This window comes from Coffea arabica, chromosome 4e (genome assembly GCF_036785885.1).
Source record: "Coffea arabica cultivar ET-39 chromosome 4e, Coffea Arabica ET-39 HiFi, whole genome shotgun sequence".
NCBI classification, from domain to species: domain Eukaryota; kingdom Viridiplantae; phylum Streptophyta; class Magnoliopsida; order Gentianales; family Rubiaceae; genus Coffea; species Coffea arabica.
Window position 1 is genome coordinate 9,644,010 of NC_092317.1, and position 25,856 is coordinate 9,669,865.

At 35.8% G+C, this 25,856-nt stretch overlaps 1 protein-coding gene and 2 long non-coding RNA genes across 4 annotated transcripts; 1 reads left to right on the plus strand and 2 right to left on the minus strand.

Moving 5' to 3' along the window:
• Window positions 1–2,999: 2,999 nt before the first annotated feature.
• LOC113742324 (uncharacterized) lies at window positions 3,000–10,030 on the minus strand. 2 transcript variants are annotated; one of them, XM_072047569.1, is made up of 10 exons: window positions 9,530–10,017; window positions 7,579–8,061; window positions 7,316–7,473; window positions 6,979–7,062; window positions 6,817–6,869; window positions 5,804–5,885; window positions 4,826–4,933; window positions 4,301–4,424; window positions 4,045–4,130; window positions 3,000–3,445 (listed from the first exon to the last, which is right to left on the minus strand). In XM_072047569.1, exons 1-10 carry the CDS (start codon window positions 9,918–9,920, stop codon window positions 3,224–3,226), a joined length of 1,791 nt encoding a protein of 596 aa, XP_071903670.1. In that variant the 5' UTR covers window positions 9,921–10,017; the 3' UTR covers window positions 3,000–3,223. The 2 variants fall into 2 exon arrangements, 1 of the variants encoding a protein (XP_071903670.1); XR_011813610.1 differs by having other exon boundaries at window positions 3,232–3,445; window positions 4,296–4,424; window positions 9,530–10,030.
• A 4,692-nt stretch (window positions 10,031–14,722) lies between these two features.
• Window positions 14,723–15,766, minus strand: LOC140005712 (uncharacterized). Its single transcript, XR_011813280.1, has 2 exons — window positions 15,614–15,766; window positions 14,723–15,480 (listed from the first exon to the last, which is right to left on the minus strand). It is a non-coding gene; the product is annotated as an uncharacterized lncRNA (long non-coding RNA).
• A 7,631-nt stretch (window positions 15,767–23,397) lies between these two features.
• Window positions 23,398–25,283, plus strand: LOC140006029 (uncharacterized). The gene is made up of 2 exons (XR_011813611.1): window positions 23,398–24,048; window positions 24,538–25,283. It is a non-coding gene; the product is annotated as an uncharacterized lncRNA (long non-coding RNA).
• The last annotated feature ends 573 nt before the right edge of the window (window positions 25,284–25,856 follow it).

The window sequence follows — 25,856 nt, forward strand, 5'->3', positions numbered from 1 at the left end:
TTTCAGAAGGTTTCACCTGGGTAGCTTTACTTTCAGCAATCGCAACCTGTGAGGTAGAGAATTCTTTTGCTTTTTTAGGATACAAGATATGTATTGGCTCCATAACCAATCATGGAAGCTTATCGTGTCCAGTCTGGTGATCTAGATGCTATAGCATTTCAAAGAGAGCTTATTATTGATGTTAGAAGTTTGAAGCGAATGAGAATCAAGTCATTATTCCTGACCAGTAATACAATGGATGTGCACCGAATTGAGTTATGAGATTGGTTGTCTGCCAATCTGCATAGCAAAGCTTATCAGGATGCGCGGGATGTAGTGCTCTCTGTTAGGCGTTTCACATTCTTGCTAAGTTAATTAGTGTGCTAATATTACAGAAACTGACTGAGTGGTAATATTTCATGGATGGTTCCTAGCTGATAATTTTTATACTCAGAAAAATGACTCTGGGAAGTGATGGGTTAGCATTGTGAGCCATGAGAAATGGAGTGAACTAGGAATGCTCGCATTGCAGCCCCTGATCTATATACTAAAGTCGTAACCCTATCTCGTGATTTGACCTACCTTCGGTTCAGTGTGGAGAAGTTTCAGTTGCTTGTTTACCCTCTGGGTGATGAAGTCTTGAGAACGGACTTGTGCTTCAAAGTAGCAACTCTGGCAGAAGCACTTCCACTCCTAAGGATCTTCGTTGAACAGCCAAATTAACAGTTTATATGGGCCTTACGGCCAGTGCAGCAACTTGCAAGTAATTCTTAAGCATTTTCTTCTGCTGCATCTTGATGAACTCAGGCAACTTTCAATGCTAATGAAACCTTGAAAAAAAATGTTATGGAAACCTTTGTCTTTCTTTTGGAATGTTGCTTAGAGAAACATATCTCCAACAATTATGCACTCTCCAAATGCATTTCATCTTGGGAGGCTCTTTGATTCGTGCCCAGGAAACCCTGTTGCCAACTTATACCCATGACAAAACTATGGTTCGCCAAAAAGGCTCAGTTAGAGTTTCAGGCAATATATTCTTACTCTCAGTCTGGTCAGCTAGAAGAACAAGTGTCTTCAAATTCTCGTACCGTAAGCCACTAATCAGTACTTCATCAGGAATCCAATTTCCTCACAAAAGGAAACTCAAGCGGATGCCTGGCGAGTTGGCGTCCAGTTTATTGTATTACTACATGACAAGGTTGATGGGTTATCAAGGCTGAATAATTGATTCCAGGACAAGCTTTCCTTCCCACCCCAAATGGCTACAAATCAAAACTCCTTTCCTCTTCACAGAATTCATGCAGCATTGATGAAGAAGCTTGTTTTTTTGGCTGGAATTCATAGCATCCAGTTTTGTAGCTCTCTTGCTTCTCTCTAGGGAGTAGGAGCCAGTAATGCAGCTGCCGAGTGCAGCCTTGTTTGACTCTTTTTTATCACCAGCTTAAATACCAGAATTGTGAAAGTTCAGTTTCTTCCAACTACGAAGTTTTCCCATACGAAGTTTTCTTATACTTTAGTATAGTTGAGATATGTTTATGTAGATTTTCAATCTTAAAATATGTGCCCGTGGATTCGCATCATATGATAATCCAGATGAGAGAAACACCGTGTGGGATGAGGCAACATTCATTCTAAGATTGCACAGACTTCTAATGCATAGAATCTTTGTAAATGTGCTTCAGGGATCTTTCAAGGAGGACATGAAGGAAACTTTGTATACGTAACACCAGAACACCTTTTACATTTTCATCATTGCTGATTGTTGATTGACTTGGATCTTCCTGAATACGAAGCAATACCTCAACAAAATCTTCATATTCAGGCTCAGAAATCTCGGGATCAAGATACTCCTTTATTACTCCGTTGAGGAAGCTAACGAGTTCCCTAAAAGTTCTTCTCTGGCCTCTCGTAAAACCACTTTAACCATGCCATCCATCCATAGAAAGAAATCAGCAATGTCTACTCCATTAAGCAAGTCTTCTTTATCATATTTATGTTCCCCAGCGCGTGATGAAAGCTCGCATTCTTTAAGGTATTTAACCATATCATCAGATTATACTGTTTTCGTAGTTACCATGAAAAGTATCATCACATCAAGCAAAGGTTTCATGGGTAAAAATTTTCTTAGATTTCGATGAACAAATATGCATAGATGCTACATTCTATGTTCTTGTTGAAATTCAATGGTCTGATGGAGAGTCGATGGCTCATGGCACATATTTCTTGTTGAAGTTCTAGCAGCAGTATTTCTTCTTTGCTTTTAAATACCATTTGGGAGATTGGCCAACTGCGGCTGCTCTTGCCATGGCAACAGCCAGACCATGCTTCCCTGTTCTTCTGTTGCTTTGTTATTCAGGATATAGCGTGAAACTGGAGCTATGCTTTCCCCATTTCTTTGATTTCAATTCGAACGTTGGCTTTTGTCTTCAAAATTTATACAGAAGATTTCTTTCTCATGGATGTTTCATTAGTCTTCAACCACCGAATTTAGTTGCCTCGTACCATTAGTTAAAGAAAGAAACGAAAAGGATTCTCAGCTACTTCGAAATATAACCCATATTGACTGTTGAAAGATATACTCCTATCATCTTTTGAACTGTAATCTTGTTGCATGACGCTTACACCTCTGGCTCCTCTTTTTGCTCACTGGGATGTCTAAAATTCAAAATGGCCGTCCATAATATGCTTCTAAAAAACCAATTACCTCTACAGTAGTTAGCCACCACGTGTCTTTGTGAGGTGGGAGGTCAAGGGTTCAAACATTGTCTCCCATCAAAAGTTGCCACTTAATGTGGCTTCTCTTAGATCCATATGAGTGCCTCTCGCATCCATATGGTCTAATGGTGGTTTAATTCCCATCGATTCCTCGTGACTTTGTTGGGTCACCCCTTTAGTATAGGTTAAAATATGAGTAGAAGTAGGTGTAGATGATGACAGTAGATCAAAAAAAAAAAATGCTTCTAAAAGCATGTCAGAGTAAAAGCACAATCAGGAGCTACTTTAGAGCACCAAACAATGAATAGCATGAATCTCCATGGATATCTGGACAATGGACGTCTTTTTACATGTTGAGTAATTGTTCTTAGAAGTTGCCACCAAAATTTTTGAAACTCATGTACACCCCAGAGAGGAAAACGACTGTACTCTACAGAAAAAGCCGCAACAACAAATTCTACCTCATCTTTTTCTAATTATCCATGTAACAAAAAGTGGAAAAGAAAGAAGGTGACACTTGGTGGCTCTCCTACTTCACTTTGTTGGATACCTTGATGTAATTCAGGAGCCTACTTAGGGCCTTGCCACTGTCGATAGCCTCTCTAGCTCTATCCAAAGCTCTCGATATATCTTCTGCACCATCACAACCAAGCAAGTGATCGATCATTCCAGCATTGAGGACAATTCGATCATATGCAGGACCTTTCTCACCACCCAGAGCTGCTAACCCCAATTCCAGGTTCCTCGAGACCTATAATGATTAGGAAAAGAAAGGGGCCCATTAATGATCATCAGCTCTTAGGGAGTAGGATTGTATAAGAATGCATACTAACATTTTCTACAAAAACCAAAAGCCGCACTTTCAAGAACTAGCTAACACACAGAAGATACAAGTTGAATGAGGGAAACTAACATAAAACCGAACAAAAGCTTGTAATAAAGCTATTGACTACAAGAATTAGACTAGCTATTTAACTCCCAACACATGCCTAACATAAATCATGTAGGACAGAAGTAAGCAGGATGTACATAGCAAACAAAATCTATGACAATATCTTAGCTTTCAAATGCCTGATATACTCAGGTCATGGTGTACAGTTTGGCAAGGCACTATCTGCAGTGTGTTTAAACTATTGCATGAACTTGAAGAACTTGGAAGCGGCATCATGATCACTGAAATTGCAGTGTCCTGGAGAATGGTTATTTCAGTATAACCAATTTCTAAGAACATCAAGTAAATTATTTTTTCTACCTAGCATCACATATCATAGCAACACTGCAGGAATAGAAACAAGCATGTAAAATTGGACAAGCATAAAAAGTTAACAAGAGAGTCTAAAACAACGTTACCGATCTATCAGTCCTTGGAGTATCACTAGGCTCAAATCCGAGGTCCCTGGCATTCACCTCCATGGTAAAAGTTTCACGAGACACACCTACAGTAATGCATATTTCAGTTTTGGCCTGTGAAGGTATACCACTGTCCATTTTCTAGCTGCTACCAAAACATTCTGTTAATAACTTTTTTTTTTTTTAATAACGTAATTCATTAAGCTTCAGAACGAACAAAGCAGAGTAAGACATAAAAATGAGATGTATACCATACCATCCAGTGCACCAGCAGATACCACATTCAAAGAGCGAAAGCCTGAACAGTAATTAACAGGTAGCCCCTTTGATGCATGAATTGATCTTGATTTTGTTGTCATTGAAAGAGCCCCTTCCTCACCCTGAAATTTATTTAAGTGAATAAAAATAACAATGTCTACAATGGAACACCTAAAGCTTCTGTATTAGCTTATTAATGAAGTTTAGCGGGCAACAAACTCGTACATTTTAAAAAATTCATACGTTGGAAAATCTACAGAATAGTAAACACTTGTGTGCTTAAAGCTTCTATTCAGATCAATTAATGTTACTGGAAAAAGAAAAAAAGGGTTCATATATGAGTATACAGATATACAACTCAACATAGTGGATATTTCAGAGGAAAATTTAGAGATCCAAAACTATGATATGATGAACATTTCCAGTACATAACCATAAAGCATACATACTGCAGAAGAATAAACATTATCCTCAAGTTTTACTTTGCTGAAAGAGTAAACCACTATGGAATCTAATGGCATACCTTAACCACCAAACCAGATTGGACACCTCTTCTTCTCATAAGCATTAGTAGTGGCTCCTCATAGCCATCATGATAAAATCCGGCAACAATTGCTTCTCTTCCCCTAGCCTAATGTGCAGGCCCAAGAGAGGAAAAAAAGGAAAAAAGGGAGGCAAAGAAAAGAAAAAAGGGACAGTGGGTTACCACATTCTCAACCAATTCTAGTAGTTTGGCTCTTGATATACCAATAATAAAATAAGAACCACATGCACAATGGCGGGCAAGAATCTCTGGTCTATTACTCAACAACTACTTCATTTATTTACACGGGTCATATTCAGGTTTTATCATTTGACTTGCTTGATTTTCCCATAGCTTTCTTTGTTCTTTAACTAAATCACCAACTTTCAAATTTGTACAATTTCTTTGTCAAATCATTAATCCCATGTCAAAGAAGCTATGTGATGCCACCTATGTTGACGGCAAATAACTTTTTACTCTAAATTTAGCGGGTACAAGACATCTCTCTACATGTTTATAACCTCATATGGATTCGTCCCATGAAATAACAACACAGTATCCATATTCTGCACAAGATATGTTCTAAGACGGCCAATTTGCAGGAACTTCAGCAGAAAAAGACATTTACTTCCCTAAATATTAAACAAGGTAATGCCTTGTGCAAAATAAATCGCGTGAAGGTAGAACAGTGTTTAAGCTTCAATATGTGCACATGAAATATATTATGCAACGCACAGTTTGATATGAATTTCAGTAATCTGAAAAATTCAGAAGTTGTAGGGCAAGACTACTACATCGGAAGGACCAAAACATTATATATATATATATATATATAAATCAAGCAAATGACCAAGGGATAAAATAAACTTTTGCCCTTCAGCTTACAAGGAGGAAGAAAGAAAAAGAAATTTGTTTGCCCTTCATAGACATTCAAAAAAATGTTGGGTGAGACATGAAATAAAGGCAATCCGAATTTACCCTAACAATTTGCTGAATCTTTTCAGATGTTGCCAGTGGCGGCCGTTTCTTTATATGTTCCCGAAATCCTACCAATGAATATCTGCACAAAAGCATACGCCATTAGATGCAGCGCCTCAGAATGAGCTAGACGACATAGTACTAATCACTAAGGAATTATCGGGGGTGGGAGGGGAGCAATCTCATTAGGAAGATGACATGGTACTAATAAATAAGCAAATCTACAAAATTAGTGGTCCTAGATGGATGAGCAAAACATATCCCGTCTTTAGATATAGAGAAACAGGAGTACTCTAAGAGAAGAAATTTAGAAGATGAGGGATGAGAAGACTAAAGACAGAACGCTTTTCATGCTTTCCCATTACAAATTTAGCATCATGAGACATAACTAACAACTTCTAGGAAAATTCTTCAGGAGATTGTCAGCTCAAATCTGTCGAATGACCCTAGGCTTCAAGGCCAGAAAAGTGGCTGCTCACACCAATACTGAAAAATATCGCAATCACAGTGGAAAATAATTTGGCAAGTCACCGAAAGATTAAATAAAGGAGAAAAAGCAATAGAGGTAATGATACCCCTTTAGATGGAGATGGAAGCTTAGGCTGTTAGCCTCCACACCAATTAAGTCAGAACATCAGAATCAAATCAATCCAAGAAAAACTCCTGAGCCAAATTACCAATGAAATTGCCTCTGAGAACTAAAAGCCTTCATACGATAGCAACCGTAATCAGACATTGTATTTTCTTTCAAAATTGACAGTGAAATAGAGGATATATAATTGAAAGAGCATTTGGAATGTAAACCTACATGGCATTCAGGAAAAAAGGAGGCAAGAAAAAGTTTTGCAAGATACAATCGGTGAAGTCTACATACAGTGAGGGGTGAGTATCCTGTTGATTGACATAAGCAAAGAGCATTTGGAATGTAGGCATACATGTAAACACAAATGGCATTTAAGAAAATAGAAGGCGAGAAAAAATTTTGCAAGATACAATTGGCGAAATCCACATACAGTGAGGGGTGAGTATCCCGTTGACTGACATAACCAAAGCCAACCTCCCCATCCTGCAATGACACGGAAAAATGTTAATGAGTTGCAACCAAGTGATGACGCAACAAAAAGGCTAACAAGATACAAAGTTCTGTAGAAGTAGCAAAAAGGAGGAAGAAGAACCTCAAGAAGCATTTTAGCTTGCAATGGAGATAAATGAGTGTTTGCTCCCATGAACTGCAGCATTTGTTCCTCAGTGATCCCAGCCTTAAAAAAGAGCAGCAGGCAATCAATTCAATTTCTATATTGCGCTTTGCACATGCAATCACCTTTCTTAGTTTTCTTTCTTTTTGCTGAAATATCACTTTATGGACCATAACTACCATGGAATATTTGAAAAGAATGATTAGGATGGAAAAAACACAAAATGTTCACAAGATTTCTGGAGAGAAAACCATCCTTCCTCATTTTAAATGTGTACCAAGACCCCAAAACTTAATAACAGTAAGCAGAAAATTACCTTTGGGGGCATCCAGTCCACACCATGCAGCAAGCAAGATTCACCATAACAGGATCTAACAGCAGCTACAAACAAAGTGCTCCTGAAGAAGCGTGTATTTCCATCATATGGTTCACCATAATGTGTCAGTGATTTAACGTCAGCAATTGGTGGTTGACCTGATCATACAGTGATAAGCAGCCATAAGAAGAAAAGAACGGCGCAAGGATCAATTATTACAAAGCTACAATTAACCTGCTGATCCTTAATTACGAAACAAGTACCAAGTTCATCATCAAAAGCAAGGCAGTAGGCTTTCAGCTCACGATCTGTTTCCCGGTTCATTCGTTGGCCTATTAAGAAGGCTGAAAGCAATGACTCACTAACACTATGTGATGCCGAACCATCTAATTTTAGTGGAAGAACATCTTTTAAAACACCCTGAACCTCTTCATACCCAAGATGTCCGCCAGCTAAAACTTCCCTAAGGGCACCGACTAATCTCATTTCAGAAGGAATGCTGCCTCCAAATCGGGGTCCAATAGAATTTCCAGCTCCCATTATTGATCCTTCAGGATCAGCAATAAAAATTATATCTGGAGGTAGTGCTTGCACTAACTGTGGCCAATAATGATTCATTGCGCACCTTTCTCCTTCGCTCCATTGGGTAGGTTCAGGGAAAGCATTAGCACGAATTGTCATTGCAGCAAAAAAAGCTCCAAGTTGTGCTCTCGACACTTGCTCTTCATCTTTGAGTTCTCCTTTTGCTGAATTCAACAATAACCTTGTGATTTAATTCCAAAAATCAACCAAAAAAAAAACAGAGTTGTCAAGTAAGAATAGCTGCATGAAACTTAAAAAAAGTTTGGAAAAGATATTTATACATACTACAGAAACTTTCTATATGGATCATAAATGATCAAATCCCACAGCACCCAGAAGTACGAGTGTGGGAGCCTGGGGATTCTATTAGTATCTCTAAGATATTAAATATCAAAGGAAGAGTTAACATCATGCTTTACAGCTAAACCTCAGCCCACTCTATTGTCAAATTATGCCATAGTCATCTTCCACTTATAAATCTCGTGGTCTAACAAAATTGTAGTTTGAACATGGCAACGTTGAACACCTCCTCCTTTGCCCCTCATGCCCATACCATCCCATCCTTCCCTCCCCTCCAGAAACGAATAGAAAAAGAAAAATAATAGAAAGAAACACACACAGGCAAGAACTGATAGAAAAAGTAAAACAACCTGCACGCTTAACTGGTTCACACCCTGAATTATGCAACATTTACATATCCCTAAAAATCCCTGAATTTTATGAGAAACGTTCATCTTTAGCGTTTTTATCCAAGGTTCAATCTTTTGCGGAGCCAAGCAACCAGATGGAGCTCTAATTGAACTGATTTAAATGCTTTGTCCGGGAAAATATGTTCCATGAAGTTTTCTTACATGATAAAAGTCATCTGCATCTTACACATATATGTCTAACCACTCGAAGGACAATAAGACAAGCTCATTTTCCGTTATATTTAACATGATTTTTCCTTCCAAGGCATCAATGCAGTGTTTTTCTTCATAAAGCAGTAGTTCTATCCAGAATGGTACACAACAATGCTGAACTCAGTTAAATAGCATAAATATGGTGCCTAACGTGCTAATGTATTCAAAATGTGATAGTCAGATAAACTAGCGAATACCTCTAGCTAGTTTAGATGTCAACATTGAGTTCTGCAGATCTTAATTAAAATGCACTCCTGTCCTTTTAACCACCTCTCCTGATCCCAACTTAAGTCTTTAACCTCCTACCATGCCCTTCAAGTAAATCACTCGCACAACACATCCTTCAAAACTCAGCATAGAACTCTTTGTTAACATTCCTAAATGAATATCCTCATCAAATTCAAGAAATTCAGAACACATTTTTTTTTCCTGGCACCTCGATTCCATTGAAAATTCTAAAACATAATCTGCAAAAGGACCACCAAAAAAAGAACTTTGTCCTCAACCAAACACATTCTTAACTTTAACAGTTCATCCAAATCTCATACTAGTAAAATACTGCAGCACAAAACTATACAAATCAATGCAAACCATTAATCAGTAAAGTAAGTAAAAATTTCCAAATAGGAATTTGAACAACATGGAAACTTCAATTATGAGTTCATAAATAAACATATGCAATAAAAAATTAAACAAAACTTAAAAAATTCAACTCAATTAGATTAGTTACCTGATTTAAGTATTGTCTCCAGAACCTTAAAAGCTTGTTCTTGATTAAGTGGCCGAGTTTGAGTAGGCCCAGTGCAGACCCTCGTCTGAGCTTCCAGAACCGTCTGATTGGGTATCGGAAAATTGGGATTCCGGTACGATGTTGAAATGGACGGGTTTCGAAGACCCGACCCGGTTTCGTCTGTCCGTACCGAATCCAGAACCGATTTAACAGCCAGGGGGCGGGCATTTTTCCGGATAATCAAGCGACCAAGATGATTTGATGCTAGGAAATGGAGGGAAAATTGCGGCGAGAGGCATTGAGGAGGCCTTAATTTGACGTATGGCGATGGGTTTGGATTCCACCTGATTTGGTTAACCCGACCCGGATCAAGAATTGCTCTCGTGGGCATGGCGGTGTAGCGGTGTCTCCGGGTTGACTTGGCTGCTGCGTTGTACACCTGAGTTGGTGCTCTTTTGTAGCTGCTGAGGTCAAAGTAGAATATTTTATCATTTGTTTACTTTCCCTTTTCTTTTTTCCCCCTTAAAAAATTTCAAGGATAACTTAGACCGTATTTGGATTGAAGGAAAGGAAGGGAAAGAAAAGGAAAGGATACCTATGAAAAAGAAAGGAAAGAAAAGTAGAGTAGAGTGGTTTTCCATCCATCTTGTTTGGATTAAATGCAGAAGGAAAAGAAAAAAAGTACTGAATTTTTGTTTGGATTGAAAAAGGAGAAGAAAGGAAAGGAACAGACCAAGAGTTAATTTACTAGAAAAGATAGGAAAATTTTGAACCTTTGAAAAATTTTAAATTATTTCAATAAATTTAGTTTCATTTCCCTCCGTTTTTCACTTATTTTTGGACGGAAACCATAATTCAACAAAATAACTAGACTCCCTTCCTTGCTTTCCTTTACTTTCTCTCTTCAAAAATCAAACCAAACAACACAAACTAAGTAGATGTTTGATTCGCAACTTAGAATCGAATTCAAATTTGGAATCGGATATCCTGGATTTGCAATAAATCGGATATCCTGGATTTGCAATAAGACCATTCATTCCAATACATCTGTTTGGTTCAAGTATCTAGAATGGATATCATTACTATACTTGATGTTTGATTCGTTGGTTCTTTCGGAATGAAATATAATAAATTTTCAATTTTAACCCTGCCTGTAAAATTGAAAATAGACTTTGTCTAAAGGTTTCAAAAGAAAAAATACATAAACCTTATTAATAATCTTGTCATATAATTACAAGTTATCATGAGCATAATAATGTAACATATCAATAATTACTTAGAAATAATCATATGACATAAATAATATTTTGTCATTTCATTTTATCAAAAGTAGAAGATTTACATAGAATCCAAACAAAAGATCAACATGTTTATAGCATAACCCAAAAGATCGTGAACAGAGTCACATGTTCCAAGATAGACAAAAAGTTCCCATCGAGTTTATCACCATGTTCACTAGCCATACTTTTCCAAACATTCATAATAAGTAGCTACACTTCAGAAATTAGATGAAGGATAGAGGAGATTAATGACATATTGTCTTCTCATGTCAGCAAGAAGATTAAAGAACATATTTAACTTTGTTGCATCTGCTCCTATAATGTTGCCTACTTTATAAACGTCTCCACTTGGTAATCCAAGATTGACCAACTCAGTAGGCAAATTATTGCTTCTATTTACAACCAACTGTTCACGTTTATCTTCATTTGCCATGACAGCTGCCATAGTGGTGAAGTTAGTGGCAATACCCTCCATGAAGGATCCAAACTGTCCTGTTAGTTGTTGAAATTGAATATCAATGGTTAGCTGTGTTGTAGTTGATTTCATCTTTTTTGATGGATTTCCTATTGTAGGTGATGCTTTCTTTTGCTTCTTTGATGAGTTTCTTGTACTTGTTGAAGCTGTTTGTGTTACTGAATTTGCTTCATCATCATCATCACTGTTATCATCATTCGTTAAGTCTACTTGGGCAGCAACCTCTTCCACTTCTTTTTTCATATTTTGGACAGCATTTGCAAAACCTTCAGCAACAACTCCAGTAGCTCTATCTCGCCCATACACTATGTCAAAATCATCCAAATATGGAAATTTAACATCCCAAAGGCCTTTTGCTTCTATATGCATCTAAAAAGTAGTAATCAAATAAATAAGTAGAAATTTAAATCTTCAAAATTTGAAAATATAAATAATTACTAATACTAAAAAGTTATAGTTAGAAGTTTTTTTACCTTACACCAATCTTCATACCATTGCCTTTCACATTGAATCTTTTTTCAACATCATTCTATTGACAATCACTTTTTTTACACATGTCAGTGATTGCATGATATCTAGATTTCAACCATTTTACCTTTGACTCTAAGTGTGGAGAAACTTGTTTTTCAAAAGTAGGAAGCTTGCGTAGCATTATCTTGTGTAACTCATTCATGTAGTTGTTTTTTAATCCACCATCCGTTTTCCATAAGGGATCACAAGCTAACTCTTGTAGTGCTTCAATCAATACCTTTACTTCATTATCATTCCAGAAACACTTGTTTCTTTTTCATCCCCGAATGCTTTCATCTTTCTCCATCCTATCATAAAATATCATTCTAAATAATTATAAAAATAAACCTTAATGTCAACAAATGAACTTTAGTTTAAAAGTAAATATCAATTCACAAATTTACATATTTATTACAACAAACTTTCAAGAAAGAAATTGTCAAATTATGAAGCAAAAGTGCATTCAAACTACAAGTAAATAAAAAATTTGAAATTGTAACAAATAATACAATAAGATTGCATAAGTGGCTAAATTGGCTAAAGGGTGATACACTTTAAAAATCAACCATCAAATGTAGCTCGCCAGGTGGTGAACATTTTTTCAGCTAAATTGTTTCTAAAATTGTTCCAGTCATCACTTGGTGTAATAGTTGTTATATACTCCATTTCTCCATCGTCGACATCACTTTCAGTCTCTTCACTATATGATACTTCACATAGCATTTGTTCTTGTGGATCATAGGACATGAACTTTCGAATCAAGTTATGCAATAAACAACAAGCCATTATAATTCGTACTTGTGTTCGAATTGTCAAAAATGAAGGTGATGCTAGAATTTTCCATCTTCCTTTTAGTAGTAAAAAACATCTCTCTATCACATTTCTCACTTTCGAATGTTTCATATTATAAAATTCTTCTGATGTCTCTGGTCGACGACCATGAAATTCATTAAGGTGTATCTTTGCCCTTGAAATGAGGCAAGAAATCCCTTTGCATTGCAATATCCAGCATCCACCAAGTAATAACAACCTTCAAGATTAAATCACATAGAAATTAATAAAATTTTTCTTGAAGATAATCATATCAGGATACTGGATAATCCAATGATACATTTACCTTGTGGTACTCTAAGACCATTAGGTCTAGAGATAGCATTTCGAAGCACACGACCATCATGTGCAGAACCTTCCCAGCCAGGCAAAACATATATAAATCTCATGTTTGGGGAACAAACTCCTAATACATTTGTCGCAATACTTGCTTTTCTTGTTCGATATATTGGCTTCTGATCACTAGGTGGTGTCACTTTAATTAAAGTCCCATCTAAAGCACCATAACAGTTCTATTATAGAACCAAACATATCAAACTAGTAACAAAATATGTCGTAAATCAAAGAAAAATTTCATTAAAATTCAAAATATTTATGTCAATTTACAATATACAGTACCTTAAAATATTTTCATCTGTCGTTTGTGCACTCATCAGTAATAGGCTCAGGATTCTCGAATAGCAACTCATATAATTTTAATACTGCTAGAAGACAAAGATTAAATTGGCGACTCACTGTTTCTCCACTTCACAAAAATGTAAGGCCAATCATTCTATTTTTTTTTTTTTTGATGAGCCAAAGTGTACACAAACATGGCAACAATTTCTTATAAACTCATGTTTCTTGTGGGTCTCTAATCCCCAAAGTCTCTAACCATGTCACATAATATGCCGAATGTGCGTCTATCCATGCGAAGTATACTCACACAATGAATATCACTTTCTCTAGTGATTCTAAATAACCATTGCATTCTCTCTCTTTTTTTTTCTTTAGATTTTATTGAACGTCTCACATTGTACAAATACACCAAAGTCACATGGTACCACATCATGAAAACCACAATGAAAGTCATAAGCATTGCAAACATAATTCGAAAATTGCGCATTCGCTTCCGTCTTCTATTTGTAATAGGAAGACGTGCCATTTATCTACAATAGAATGTTACAATATAAGTAAAATTTTATTTAAAAAAATATATAATTCTATGATATAAATAATTGTATTGAAAAAAATTACACGTCCAAAGAGGATTAATGTCCCAAGAGAATGATACATACATGGAGAGTAATAATAACTTGTAGAAAAATGAATTTCAACCTCATTTGTGTAATTTTTTAGAATATTGTGTTGTATGACCTCAATATTACCTAGAAAAAGCAGGGAAATTCTGTACTTATTAGATCTAGGTGGTCAAGCATCATAACTAGTTACGAACTAGGCACACTTGAGAACAATCACTTGATCCCATTTTATTTTAGTGTGTGAATCTGAAGAATTTAGGCATGAGCCATTAATTGCTTGGTAGTTCGATTTGACTACGTAGTTGTTTCTATTAATTAAGGTTTTGAAGAATTTCTCCCTACAAGTACCAATACAAGCGAGGCATAATGAAGGGTCAAAATTTCAACCTAATTGGGTACCAAGATCAGCCAAGATTTTCCTGGCATCATTAGTCAAGTTCTTGTTCCAAGATTGGGTGGCATCATTAGTCAAAATTTCACCATGTTTTGAGCTGCAGCAATTAAATTTTTGTACTTCCAATTAGTATTAAATTTTTTAATTTCCCTTTTTACCCCTAAATTTTCAACTAGTATTCGACTTCATTTCAAACTTGCCATCATTTTTAAACTAAGTGGTAGTTGTAAACTTTAGTAATTTAGAAGAGCAAAGCAGAGAAACATAGGAAATTTCAGAAATTTTAGCAGGTGCAATTATAAGACAAGATTGAAAATTTATTCAAGCCGTTTTTAAAAATTCTTCAAAGTTGAATGTGACTCCGCTAATTAGCATGAGTGTTGATTAGCAATCAACCAACTTTCGGTAAATCCTTTCAAAGATGCTAAACGGTAAAAAGGACTAATACTTCATAAGGAGACAGGATAGTAATAGGACTTGCTCTATCAATAACAAAGCAACCATGTTTTCTTCTTTTTCCACCACACGCGGAGGGCACTTTAATCCACAGGTGCCAACCTAACTTTTTACTTATTGCATTCTACACAATGGGGAGTAGAAAGTTGTCAAAAGGCTTTTCGGAAACCATTGTAAAATAATCCCTGAAGCTTAGTCAAAGTGGAAAGCACAGATAATGGAAGATGACATTTTAGGATTCAATTCTCCAGCTCAATAATCTTGACCATAGATGCATTGCCCACTTTTTGGCAAACAAGAACTCGATCAAGCGATTTTATGGCTTCAAGATTGGGTTGGGGGCCGACATTCACCCATGACTTACAACAATAGTGCAACTATAGCAACAATAACAACTTCTAAAACCCCGGAACAAATCTTAATTCTCAGGGGAAAAAATTGAATCTTGAAATGACTTCAGGCAATCAACATACATGACTAATGAATTCTCAATTTTGCATATAAATCGAGAAAGAACAGCAAGCAACGAAAATATAACCCAAAAAGTCAATAGCAGAAGAGAAAGCAAAAAACAAGCAGAACCCACAAAAAAGAAGCACTAAAGGTCAAGAATCATGAAGATCTGCTGATTGCTAATATCAGAAGAGAAAACAAAATTAGAAAAACATGCAGATTTGCAGGACCGTACAGAAAACATAGTGCGTACTGCTCCCAAGAGCAAAAAATCTAAAGAAACTAGAGATACAAACCTTTTAAGGAGCAATCTACAAGGGAAATGGAAGATTGAATCAGCAGAAGAAGATCCACATGGCACAAAGAATACTTGTTTATGGACTTGAAGAATAGAGAACTTGGGACAAGAGAGTTATTAAAACAAACAGAAGAAAACTTGCGTACCTCTCTAGTAGCACAGGTGTGGTATTCCTCGTTTTTATTCTTCTTCCCACGCCGAAAACTCCAGCTTGTCCTGTTTTTAAGGGGTAATTAAGCTAGAGAATTGAGGGGAGAAAGGCGATGGAGATGATGAAAAAGAGAGGAAGAAGAGAGACCGGGAATAAGATTTGGGTTTTGGACAAAACCCACCAACTTACTAAGTAATGGAAGAATGCCAAATTTTTAGACATCATTCCAAAATTTCAATTCCCATAGTAGTGAACCAAACATAAATCATGGAGTTTATTCCATAACTTCATTCTGATACCCTTTTACCAAACGCCCCCTGTTAAAAATTTAGAATATCTTTTTCTATGTATATCCCATGATTTTTGCTCTATTTTAAGATAGAATAATTTACTCCTAATGTATTTTAGGATAGAATAAATTAGCTCCTAATTTTTAGGAAATTACAGATTTCATGGAATTGACAAAAGTCAAATTTCATTTGTATAAATGTTATACAGAGTCTAGAACAAAAGATATGACAGAACAATTCAGTTTTTCTTTTTGTTTATGGTATCAGAGCTTCTGCTCTTGGGACCTCTTCTTGTCAGCCTTCATTGCTGAGTGCTTTTCTCTTTTCAAGTCTTTATTGTCAAGTGCAATTTTCAGCCTTCATTGCTGATTTTTTTTTTTCATTAGGCCTTCATTGCCAATTTTTCTTTGAAAACTCCAACATGTCTGAAACTGAAATATCAGAAATCCACTCCAATACCAAATCAGAAGAGACCTCAAATATTCCACAAATAGGGGATTTGCAGAGTATCCAGGCAGCCTACAGGCTCAACGGAAAAAACTATTTGAAATGGTCACAATTTGTTCAAACATTTCTCAAATGAAAGAGCAAAATCAGCCACTTGCTTGGAACTGGACCGAAAAAGAGAGATCCTAAATTCGCTGCTTAGGATGAAGAGGATTCTATGGTCATGTCATGGCTATGGAACTCCATGTTACCTGAAATAAGCGATACTTGCATGTTCCTACCAACAGCTCAAGATATATGGATTACTATTCGATAGACCTATTCAAAGGCAGGGGATGCTGCCCTAATCTATGAGATCAAAACAAAGATCTCAGCCACTAAACAGGGCAACCTTTCTGTTACTCAATATGCCAATCTTCGGCAAAATCTATGACAGGAACTGGACCAATATCGGTGTGTTCGGATGTTGTGTAGTGAAGATGCAGCCACCTTGAAAAACTTTATCGAAAAGGATAAAGTTTATGACTTCTTTGTAGGTCTGAATATGGAATTTGATCAAGTCAGAGTCCAGATATTGGGGAAGGAAAGATTATCATCTCTGAATGAGACAATATCATTGATTCGAGTTGAAGAGAATAGGCGAGAAGTCATGTTAGAGCCTAAAACATTATAAGGCTCGACAATGATTTCTACAAAGTCAAATAAAGACACAATTTGGTGCACGTACTGCAAAAAATCACGCCATACGCGAGATGATTGCTTCAAACTCCATGGAAAAGAACAAGTCCTTAGTCGTAAAGTAGGATTCAAAGGGGGAAAAGTCCACTTAACTGTTGGAGAAGACCAAACACAAGAAAAATCCAACCAGGCTGGTATGGGAGAATTCAAGAAAGAAGAAATCGAAAAGCTAAGAAACCTCCTAAATTCCCTTGAAAAGTCCTCTAGTACGTGTTCATTGGCTCAATCAGGTAAGTACCTTAACTCTTATGCTTTAAGTGCCTCAAGCATGCCTTCTCTAGGCTCTTGGGTCATCGACTCAAGAGCTACTGACCATATGACTCACAACCCAATCAGATTTAGAACATACAACCCATGTCCTGAAAATAGAAAAATTACTGTTGTGGATGGATCTCCTATAACTGTTGCAGGCCAAGGGACAGTAAATCTATCAAATTCTTTGTCCCTAAATAATGTGTTGCATGTCCCAAAATTATCCTCCAATCTCATATCTATCCATCAAATTACCAAAGATCTGAACTGTAGAGTAATTTTCTATTATACTCACTGTGTTTTTCAGGATTTGGTTACGGGGAGGACGATTGGACTTGCTAAGGTGAATGATGGGCTTTATTACCTTGAGGAGATGAGTGGCAACAAGAAGAACAAATATCAGTTATCCCTCACCTGCTCCTCAAATAATAAATCTGAAATTTGGCTTCATCATTTCCGTCTTGGTCATCCATCTTTTATTTTACTTAAAAGCATGTTTCCTTCACTTTTCAAGAATGAAGATGTTAGTAGTTTTCATTATGATACATGTAAAATTGCTAAACATCATAGACAATCATTTCCATTGAGTAATACAAGATCTACTAGACCTTTCTCTTTGATACATACTGATATTTGAGGGCCTTGTAGAATTTCTAGTATTTCTGGAGCAAAATGGTTTGTCATATTCATTGATGATTGTACTAGAACTACTCGGTTATTTCTTATGAAAGAAAAATCAGAAGTAAGCAGTATTTTTCCAATGTTTCATAAAATGATTTGTACACAATTTGGAAGTTTGATTAAAAGAGTAAGATCTGATAATGCAAGAGACTATTTTAATCAAATTCTCTCATCTTTTTTTCCAAAAAGAGGGTATAATACATGAGTCATCTTGTGTAAATACACCCCAACAAAATGGGATTGCTGAACGAAAAAATAGACATTTACTCAATGTGACTCGAGCAATTTTGTTTCAATATAAAGTTCCAAAAACTTTTTGGGGGAAGGCTGTTTTAACTGCTGCACATTTGATAAATAGAGTACCTTCAAAAGTACTAAATAATCAAAGTCCCATTGCTGCTCTTTCTGTTTTATGCCCTGATTTTAATGTCTCTTGCACATTGTCACCAAAAGTGTTTGGTTGTGTTGCTTTTGTACATGTTCATGCACACCAAATAGGGAAACTTGATCCAAGAGCTTTAAAATATATTTTTGTGGGATACTCAAACACAAAGAAAGGATATAAGTGTTATCATCCACCTTCAAAATTTTTTTTTACCTCCATGAATGTCACATTTGTTGAAAATGAACCTTACTCTCAAAGTAACAATCTTCATCCCCAGGGGGAGAGTAATGAACCTTACTCTCAAAGTAACAATCCTCATCCTCAGGAGAGTTCTTGGGAAGATAAGGAATTTCTCCTTGATCTTCAAAGTCCTACACTAAACTTAAAGTCTTTCAATCCTGACCATACACCAAATTCTAAAGGAGAACATACTAGCAGTGAACCTGAACCTGAATTTGAAGTTGAACATGCCAGTAAAGAAATTGAACCTGATCTTGGAGCTGAGGAAAAATCTGGTTTAAATCCAATTACACCACTCAAGGTCTACTCAAGGAAGAAAGTTCATATTTCTGAACCTGTGCAAATCCAAGAATCTGAACCACAATCAGGTACTGAAAATTCTGTTCCTTTGTGTGTTCAATCTGACTCTGCTCCTTGTGAATTTAATAATTTAGACCTGCCTATTGCTGTTCGAAAAAGAACACGAGAATGCACTAAGCATCCAATCTCAAATTTCGTGTATTTCCATAGACTCTCTCCACAACATAAAACTTTCCTTACCACCATCAACTCCATTTCAATCCCACAAACACTACAAGAGACACTTAGAAATAAGAACTGGTTACATGCTATGAAAGAGGAGATGAATGCCCTAGAGAGAAATAAGACTTGGGAAATTGTAAACCTGTCTAAAGGAAAGAAAACAGTGGGGTATAAATGGGTGTTTACTTTGAAATATAGAGCTGATGGTTCATTAGAAAGGCATAAAGTTCGGTTGGTCGCAAAAGGATATACACAGACATATAGGATAGATTACCAAGAGACCTTTGCACCCGTTGCAAAAATGAATACTGTGCGTGTTCTTTTGTCTTTAGCCGCTAACTTTGGTTGGTGTTTACAGCAATTTGATGTTAAGAATGCGTTCTTACATGGGGATTTAGAAGAAGAGGTGTATATGGAACCTCTACCAGATTTCAATGAAATGTTTTTTGAAAAGAAAGTGTGCTGGTTAAAGAAAACTTTATATGGATTAAAACAATCGCCAAGGGCTTGGTTCGGAAGATTTACTAAAGTGATGCTAGCAATGCAATACAAACAAAGTCAAGGAAATCATACTTTGTTCATAAAACATTCAAAAGGAGGTGTTACAGCTCTACTTGTATATGTAGATGACATCATCATCACCGGGAATGATCCAATTGAAAGAGAAACACTCAAAAAGTGCTTAGCAAAGGAATTTGAAATTAAAGAACTAGGGAGGCTGAAGTATTTTTTAGGCATCGAGGTGGCATACTCAAGTAAAGGCGTCTTTGTTTCCCAACAAAAGTATGTCTTAGACTTACTTAAAGAAACAGGCAATCTTGGATGCAAGGCAGCAAGCACACCCATTGAGCCTAACTTGAGATTGAATGAAGAGAAGGATGATAGCACAGTAGATAAGGGAAGATATCAGCGGTTGGTTGGGAAACTGATATACTTGTCCCATACAAGGCCGGACATAGCATTTGTTGTAAGTGTAGTAAGCCAATTTATGCATGATCCAAGAGAGAAACACTTGCAGGCTGTTAATAGAATTCTATCCTACTTCAAAGGGACACCGGGTAGAGGAATTTTGTTCAAGAAAAATGAAGGATTGCTCATAGAGGCATATACTGATGCTGATTATGTAGGTTCTGTTGTAGATCGTAGATCAACTTTAGGATATTGTACATTTCTTGGTGGGAACCTAGTGACATGGAGGAGTAAGAAGCAATCGGTTGTTGCAAGATCAAGTGCTGAAACAGAGTTTAGAGCTATGGCTCATGGAGTTTGTGAATTGCTATGGCTCAAAATAATCCTTGATGATCTTAAAATCAAGTGGGAAGGACCTATGAAACTCTATTGCGACAACAAATCTGCCATCAACATTGCACACAATCCAGTGCAACATGATCGCACAAAGCACATCGAAGTTGATAGACATTTTATTAAAGAAAAGCTGGACAGTGGCATGATTTGCACTCCATATGTAGCATCAAATAATCAATTGGCAGATGTCTTAATTAAGGGAATGCCAACTTCCAACTTTGAAGACATTACATGCAAGATGGGAATGGAAAATATTTATTCACCATCTTGAGGGGGAGTGTTGAAAATCTAGAATATCTTTTTCTATGTATATCCCATGATTTCTGCTCTATTTTAGGATAGAATAATTTACTCCTAATGTATTTTAGGATAGAATAAATTAGCTCCTAATTTTTAGGAAATTACAGATTTCATGGAATTGACAAAAGTCAAATTCCATTTGTATAAATGTTGTACAGAGTCTAGAACAAAAGATATGACAGAACAATTTAGTTTTTCTTTTTGTTCACCCCCTAAATCCCTTCAATTCCTCTCCTTTTCTTTCCCTCTCATTCCTTCAATTCAAATGGTTGTATTTGGATGATAGATTATATGAGATAAAATTTTTAAAAAATATTGTAATATTTTTTTAATATGATGTATGCGAAATAAAAAAGTGGTTGAAAAATATTTTGAACATACAAGCAAATAAAATTTTGTAAATAATCCATTGTCCAGATAAAGCTAGAAGACAACCAATAGCAAATTCTCTCCATTTTTCATTTATTTCTTTTTCTTGAGTGGAGTGCACTCCAAAATCCTACTGCAGCAAAGTAAGGAACTTCTTCTTATATAGTGGCACCGTTTGGATTGAAGGAATGAGAGGGAAGGAAAATGACTCCTCCCCCCCCCAACCTACTAATTCCCCCGCCCCCCGTTTCGCCCAACTTCCTCGGCGGATGCCCTCGCGGAGCTAATAAAAATTTATCATATAATTTTATTATAGTCAAATTTTACTAAATAATCAAGTATTAAAATATCAACACATCATCAAATTATTATCTATTGTAATTTTAAAATTGAAACCCATAAAAATAATTAAACAAAAGTTATTTGAATATAATCTAACATGATGAAACAAATATAATTAAAATAGTCAAATTTTCACTTTTGATGCAAATACAATCACTAAGTCATTATTATATTTTTTTTGAAAAAAAAAGTGTTATTATGTTAAGTGTAATTAGAAATTTAGTATAAATATATTAGTAAATTTAGTATAACTAATTAATAATTTCTATTAGTAGATATGTATAATTATTAGTATAATTGATAATATCAATTATATTACATATTCTAATATCTATTATATAATACATATAATAATGTCATTATTATAAGTTTGCAACTAATTAAATTAAATATTATATATATAATTGTATACATACATATATATTAATTTTTTAATGGGTGGCGGGGCGGTAGATAGGGCGGGGGAGCCGGCACCCGTCCTAATTGCCATCCCTAAGTCCAAATATTTCCATGGAAATGGAAATAATCGATGGAAATGAAACTAATCAACCGAGAACAAGTGTTTGGTCCAATTGTTTTTAAATATGATATTCTTCTTGCCTTTGCTGGGTTTAACTTTAACCCATTTAAATCCATCTACATTTATATAAATTTGATAAGGGGTTTTTAGTGTGAAGGCTTCCTAGACCTCCAACTCACCATTCTTTTTTTTTTTTGTAAATTTTTTATTTACTTAGATTCACAAAGTCTATTCATTCCAATCAAATGCACTTGATTTCAAAATTTTTTAAATACATTTCCTTTCAAATTTTTTAATTACTTCAAAAGCTTCCACAATGTAGCACACCAAGATTTGCGGACCTCTACATTTTTATTAGATTGACATGTATATTTTGATTTTACAATTTGAATTCACCACAACCTCCTTATGCACTTTGCCTATTGACAACAATAAATAAATTAGCATAACTGAACATGGACTCCAAACATGATCGAATACACATCTTATCCTCTTATTTGGATACAAAGCATTTTTTAGTTTTGATCAAACTGAATCTATTCTCAAACATGTTATCCAATGTATGTGTGTATATATATATATATGTATATATAAATTTGTTAGTTGCACTTTGCATAAATTTATTATAAATATCATCTAAATTTTTTAATATATTTTCATATAACACAACTATATTAAAAAGGATGTATAAACAATAGTGCATATATGGATATAAATAAATAAATGTGCATTTTAATGGTTATTTTTTAGAAGCCTTTTTTCAACACAATTTTTACTGAACATATTTATCTGAAAATCATTTCAAAATGTTTGTCCGTAGAAAAACATCAAAGTCAATAAAATTTCACAAATTTTATACTCCAAATTCATTTGTTCTCCAAATCCATAATTCCAATCATTTGGTTGGTAAAAAAAATGCTTGAAAAATGAGAAAATGAATAATGAATAGTGACAAGATGAAACATGGAACCACAGGGTTAGGAAAGGGCAAATTATCATTGTGGCAAAATTTTAGCGATAGGATGGGAGGAAGAGTGGGGCAAATTATCACCGAGGCAAAATTTTAGCTATAAGATAGAAGGAAGAGTGGCAAAATAATCTAAAAAAGGAAGTGATAGAATAAGAGATGAATAGTACTACGAGAATAAGTAAGAAAAGAATCATTAGGCTGTTAAGGACAAGAAAGATAAGACTTAAGAGGAGGAATGTGTTGCTACAGGAAAAATGGGGCTTTCAGATGAAGAAGGGTGATATAAAAGGCAATTATTTAAAGAATGTATATAAACCGGGAAGGGGGTGCCAAAGCATGGTCGTCCTCCATGTCTTGCTCACGTGCGGGTTGTTATCAAAGTGGCTGAGATGGAAATCTTTTTTTTTTTTCTTCTTTTCTCTTTTCTTCTTTTTCTTTTTTTTTTCTTTCTTCTTTCTTGGAACCCGACGTCTTTCTTTTCTTTTCTTTCTTTGTTTTGAAAGTTATCAGCGTGCTCCATCAAACGCCTTTTGTCCTTGGAACCCAACACTAATCATAGCATCTCTGCTAGCAACCTTATAAGAAAGGTCCTTGGAACCCAACACTAATTATAGCATCTTTGCTGAGCAGCGTGCTTTTTATATTGTATTTATTGAGCTGTTAAAATTGGGATGGTGATGATTATTAGCTTCCTATTAAAAGCAGATAATAGGACCCTAGAATCGTAATATATCGCTGCCCAACAATAATCAATGTATAATCTTACAGTTTACACGGCAGCTATACATCCAACCCGCCTGTGCGCTGATTTCGGCCGTCTTAATGGTTCCCCGGATTTCAGACAAAGGCACTCTTTACGCCTTTTCATGGATCTTCTGGGCCCGACTTTCTATGACCAGAGGTGGAGAGTAGCTTTTTCAGTCCTTCTTCTTGCCGGCGTCTCTCGCCTTTTCTTCCTCTCCTCCACCTTATTTTGGACCTGTTCCTCAACCTTTGCTGGTTCTGTTGCATTTCTTTGGGCTCTTACTCTCACCATCAATATACTCCTTGCTGCTATTAGCTGGAAGAGGTTCTCGTTCTATTTTTACTTTTCGATTCTTTTTTTGTTATATTTCTTGCTTCCTGCCTATCCAGGTTCTGAGCTTAATTAGCCTGTGCTTCTATCACTCTGCACTCATTTTCGCTTGTTTACTTATTAGCGTTTTCCCTTAGTTAGATTAGCTCCTGTCCCTATACTGCTTTTCCATTGTGCCTGCTGCTTAGATGCTTTACGTTTGTCTGCGCCTTGGCTGACTATGTTGTGTGCGTTCACTTTGTTAGCTCCTTGCTTGCTTCTTTCTTTATTTTTAGCACCGTTGTTTTACATGCTGGTGTTTTTAAAGCTACTGCTATTCCTCTTGTTTGTATATCTTTGGTTTTATTTACTTATTTTTCTCATTACATGTGTCCTTGTTCGTAGAAATGTTCTTTATCATTTCTTCCTAAAAGTGCCACTGCTGTTTTGCTCAGTTCATCTGTCGTTTACGTTCGGTCCGTTTCTTCTGTTTCTTGCATGCAGGTTGTTCGTTCCATCTCCTACAGTTAAAAGGTACTCTCTTCTCTTCCACTGTGTGAACTTTGCTGCTAAAACTTCGTTATCATTCACTCTTCTTTGTTGCTGCTTAGCCTTCATGCTCATTCCATCTTTTGTCGATTTGTTTAGCCTCTTTTTTTTTTTTTCTCTTTTCCCACTTTATGACCTTTGCTGCTAAGCCTTCGTCATCATTCAAACTTTTTGTTGCTGATTGACCTTTATGCTCACTCCCACTTTTGTCGATTTGTTTGGCCTCTTCTGTTTTCCCTTTTCCAGTTTTCTTGCTTTCTTCTTCTGCTATTTCCTTTTCCTTCCTTGTTTCTATTAATTCTGCCTATTCCGTTGAATGGCTTGTCTGCTACGGACGTTGTGTGGTATGGAAATAAAAGACATATTTCCTACCTTGTCGATATTCTGCTGCTTTATGGCTGATAGATGCCTTCTGTCTGGGAAAGCATGAGTTTTTTACTTCAGTAGTACCAGCTTCATGGATAGAAATGCCAAGCGTCGCAAACGTTATGCCGAGATGCCCCAGGAAAAGAAGGCAGATCTCTTGCGGCGCCGCAGGGAATCTATGCTAGACAGTAATTTTGTCGCACTGCCGACCTCAAAAAAACTATATCCATTAGTTGTTCTTTCTTATCGAGTTGCTGTATTGAGTGCTGGAATTGTTAGCTCCTTCATAATGTCTTCTGTGGTGGCGCATCTGCAACTACAGGTATTAGCGCTAATCTGCTGTTCGATGCAGCAATTGCCTTCCTGCATATTTCCAACATAAGTCAATACATTTTTTTTTTTTAGGAAGGCAAATGAAATGTCCAGGGCTCAAAAATTTTTTTTTTTCACAATGCTAAAACTATTCCTTCCAAGTCCAGAAAAAGTATATTTCGACTTCAAAAGAGTTTAAAATGATAAAACTTAATTTGGTATTTTATGCAAAAATTGCCGTGGAAATTTGATTTGGTCTGCTGCATTTACAACCAATGGAAAAAGCCTGCGGAAATGTGATAGTTGGAGTAATTATTCTCTCTCTCATATGTATTAGAAGATAAGTTTCCAAATTTCACCACTTAAAGAGCTCTAAATCTTCCATCCTTTTTTCTTGGAATTTTGATTTAACTGGATCATGTAATTACGATGTTGAAGCTATCAATTAGCAGCATTTCCTAAAGTCCACTAATTAAAAAAACCTAGCACATCACTTGAATTTGAAAACTTACCAAACTTATAAATGACTATAATTCAAAAAGGATATAAATGACTATAACAAAAAACAAAATAACAAAATTAATTAATTTAGCAAC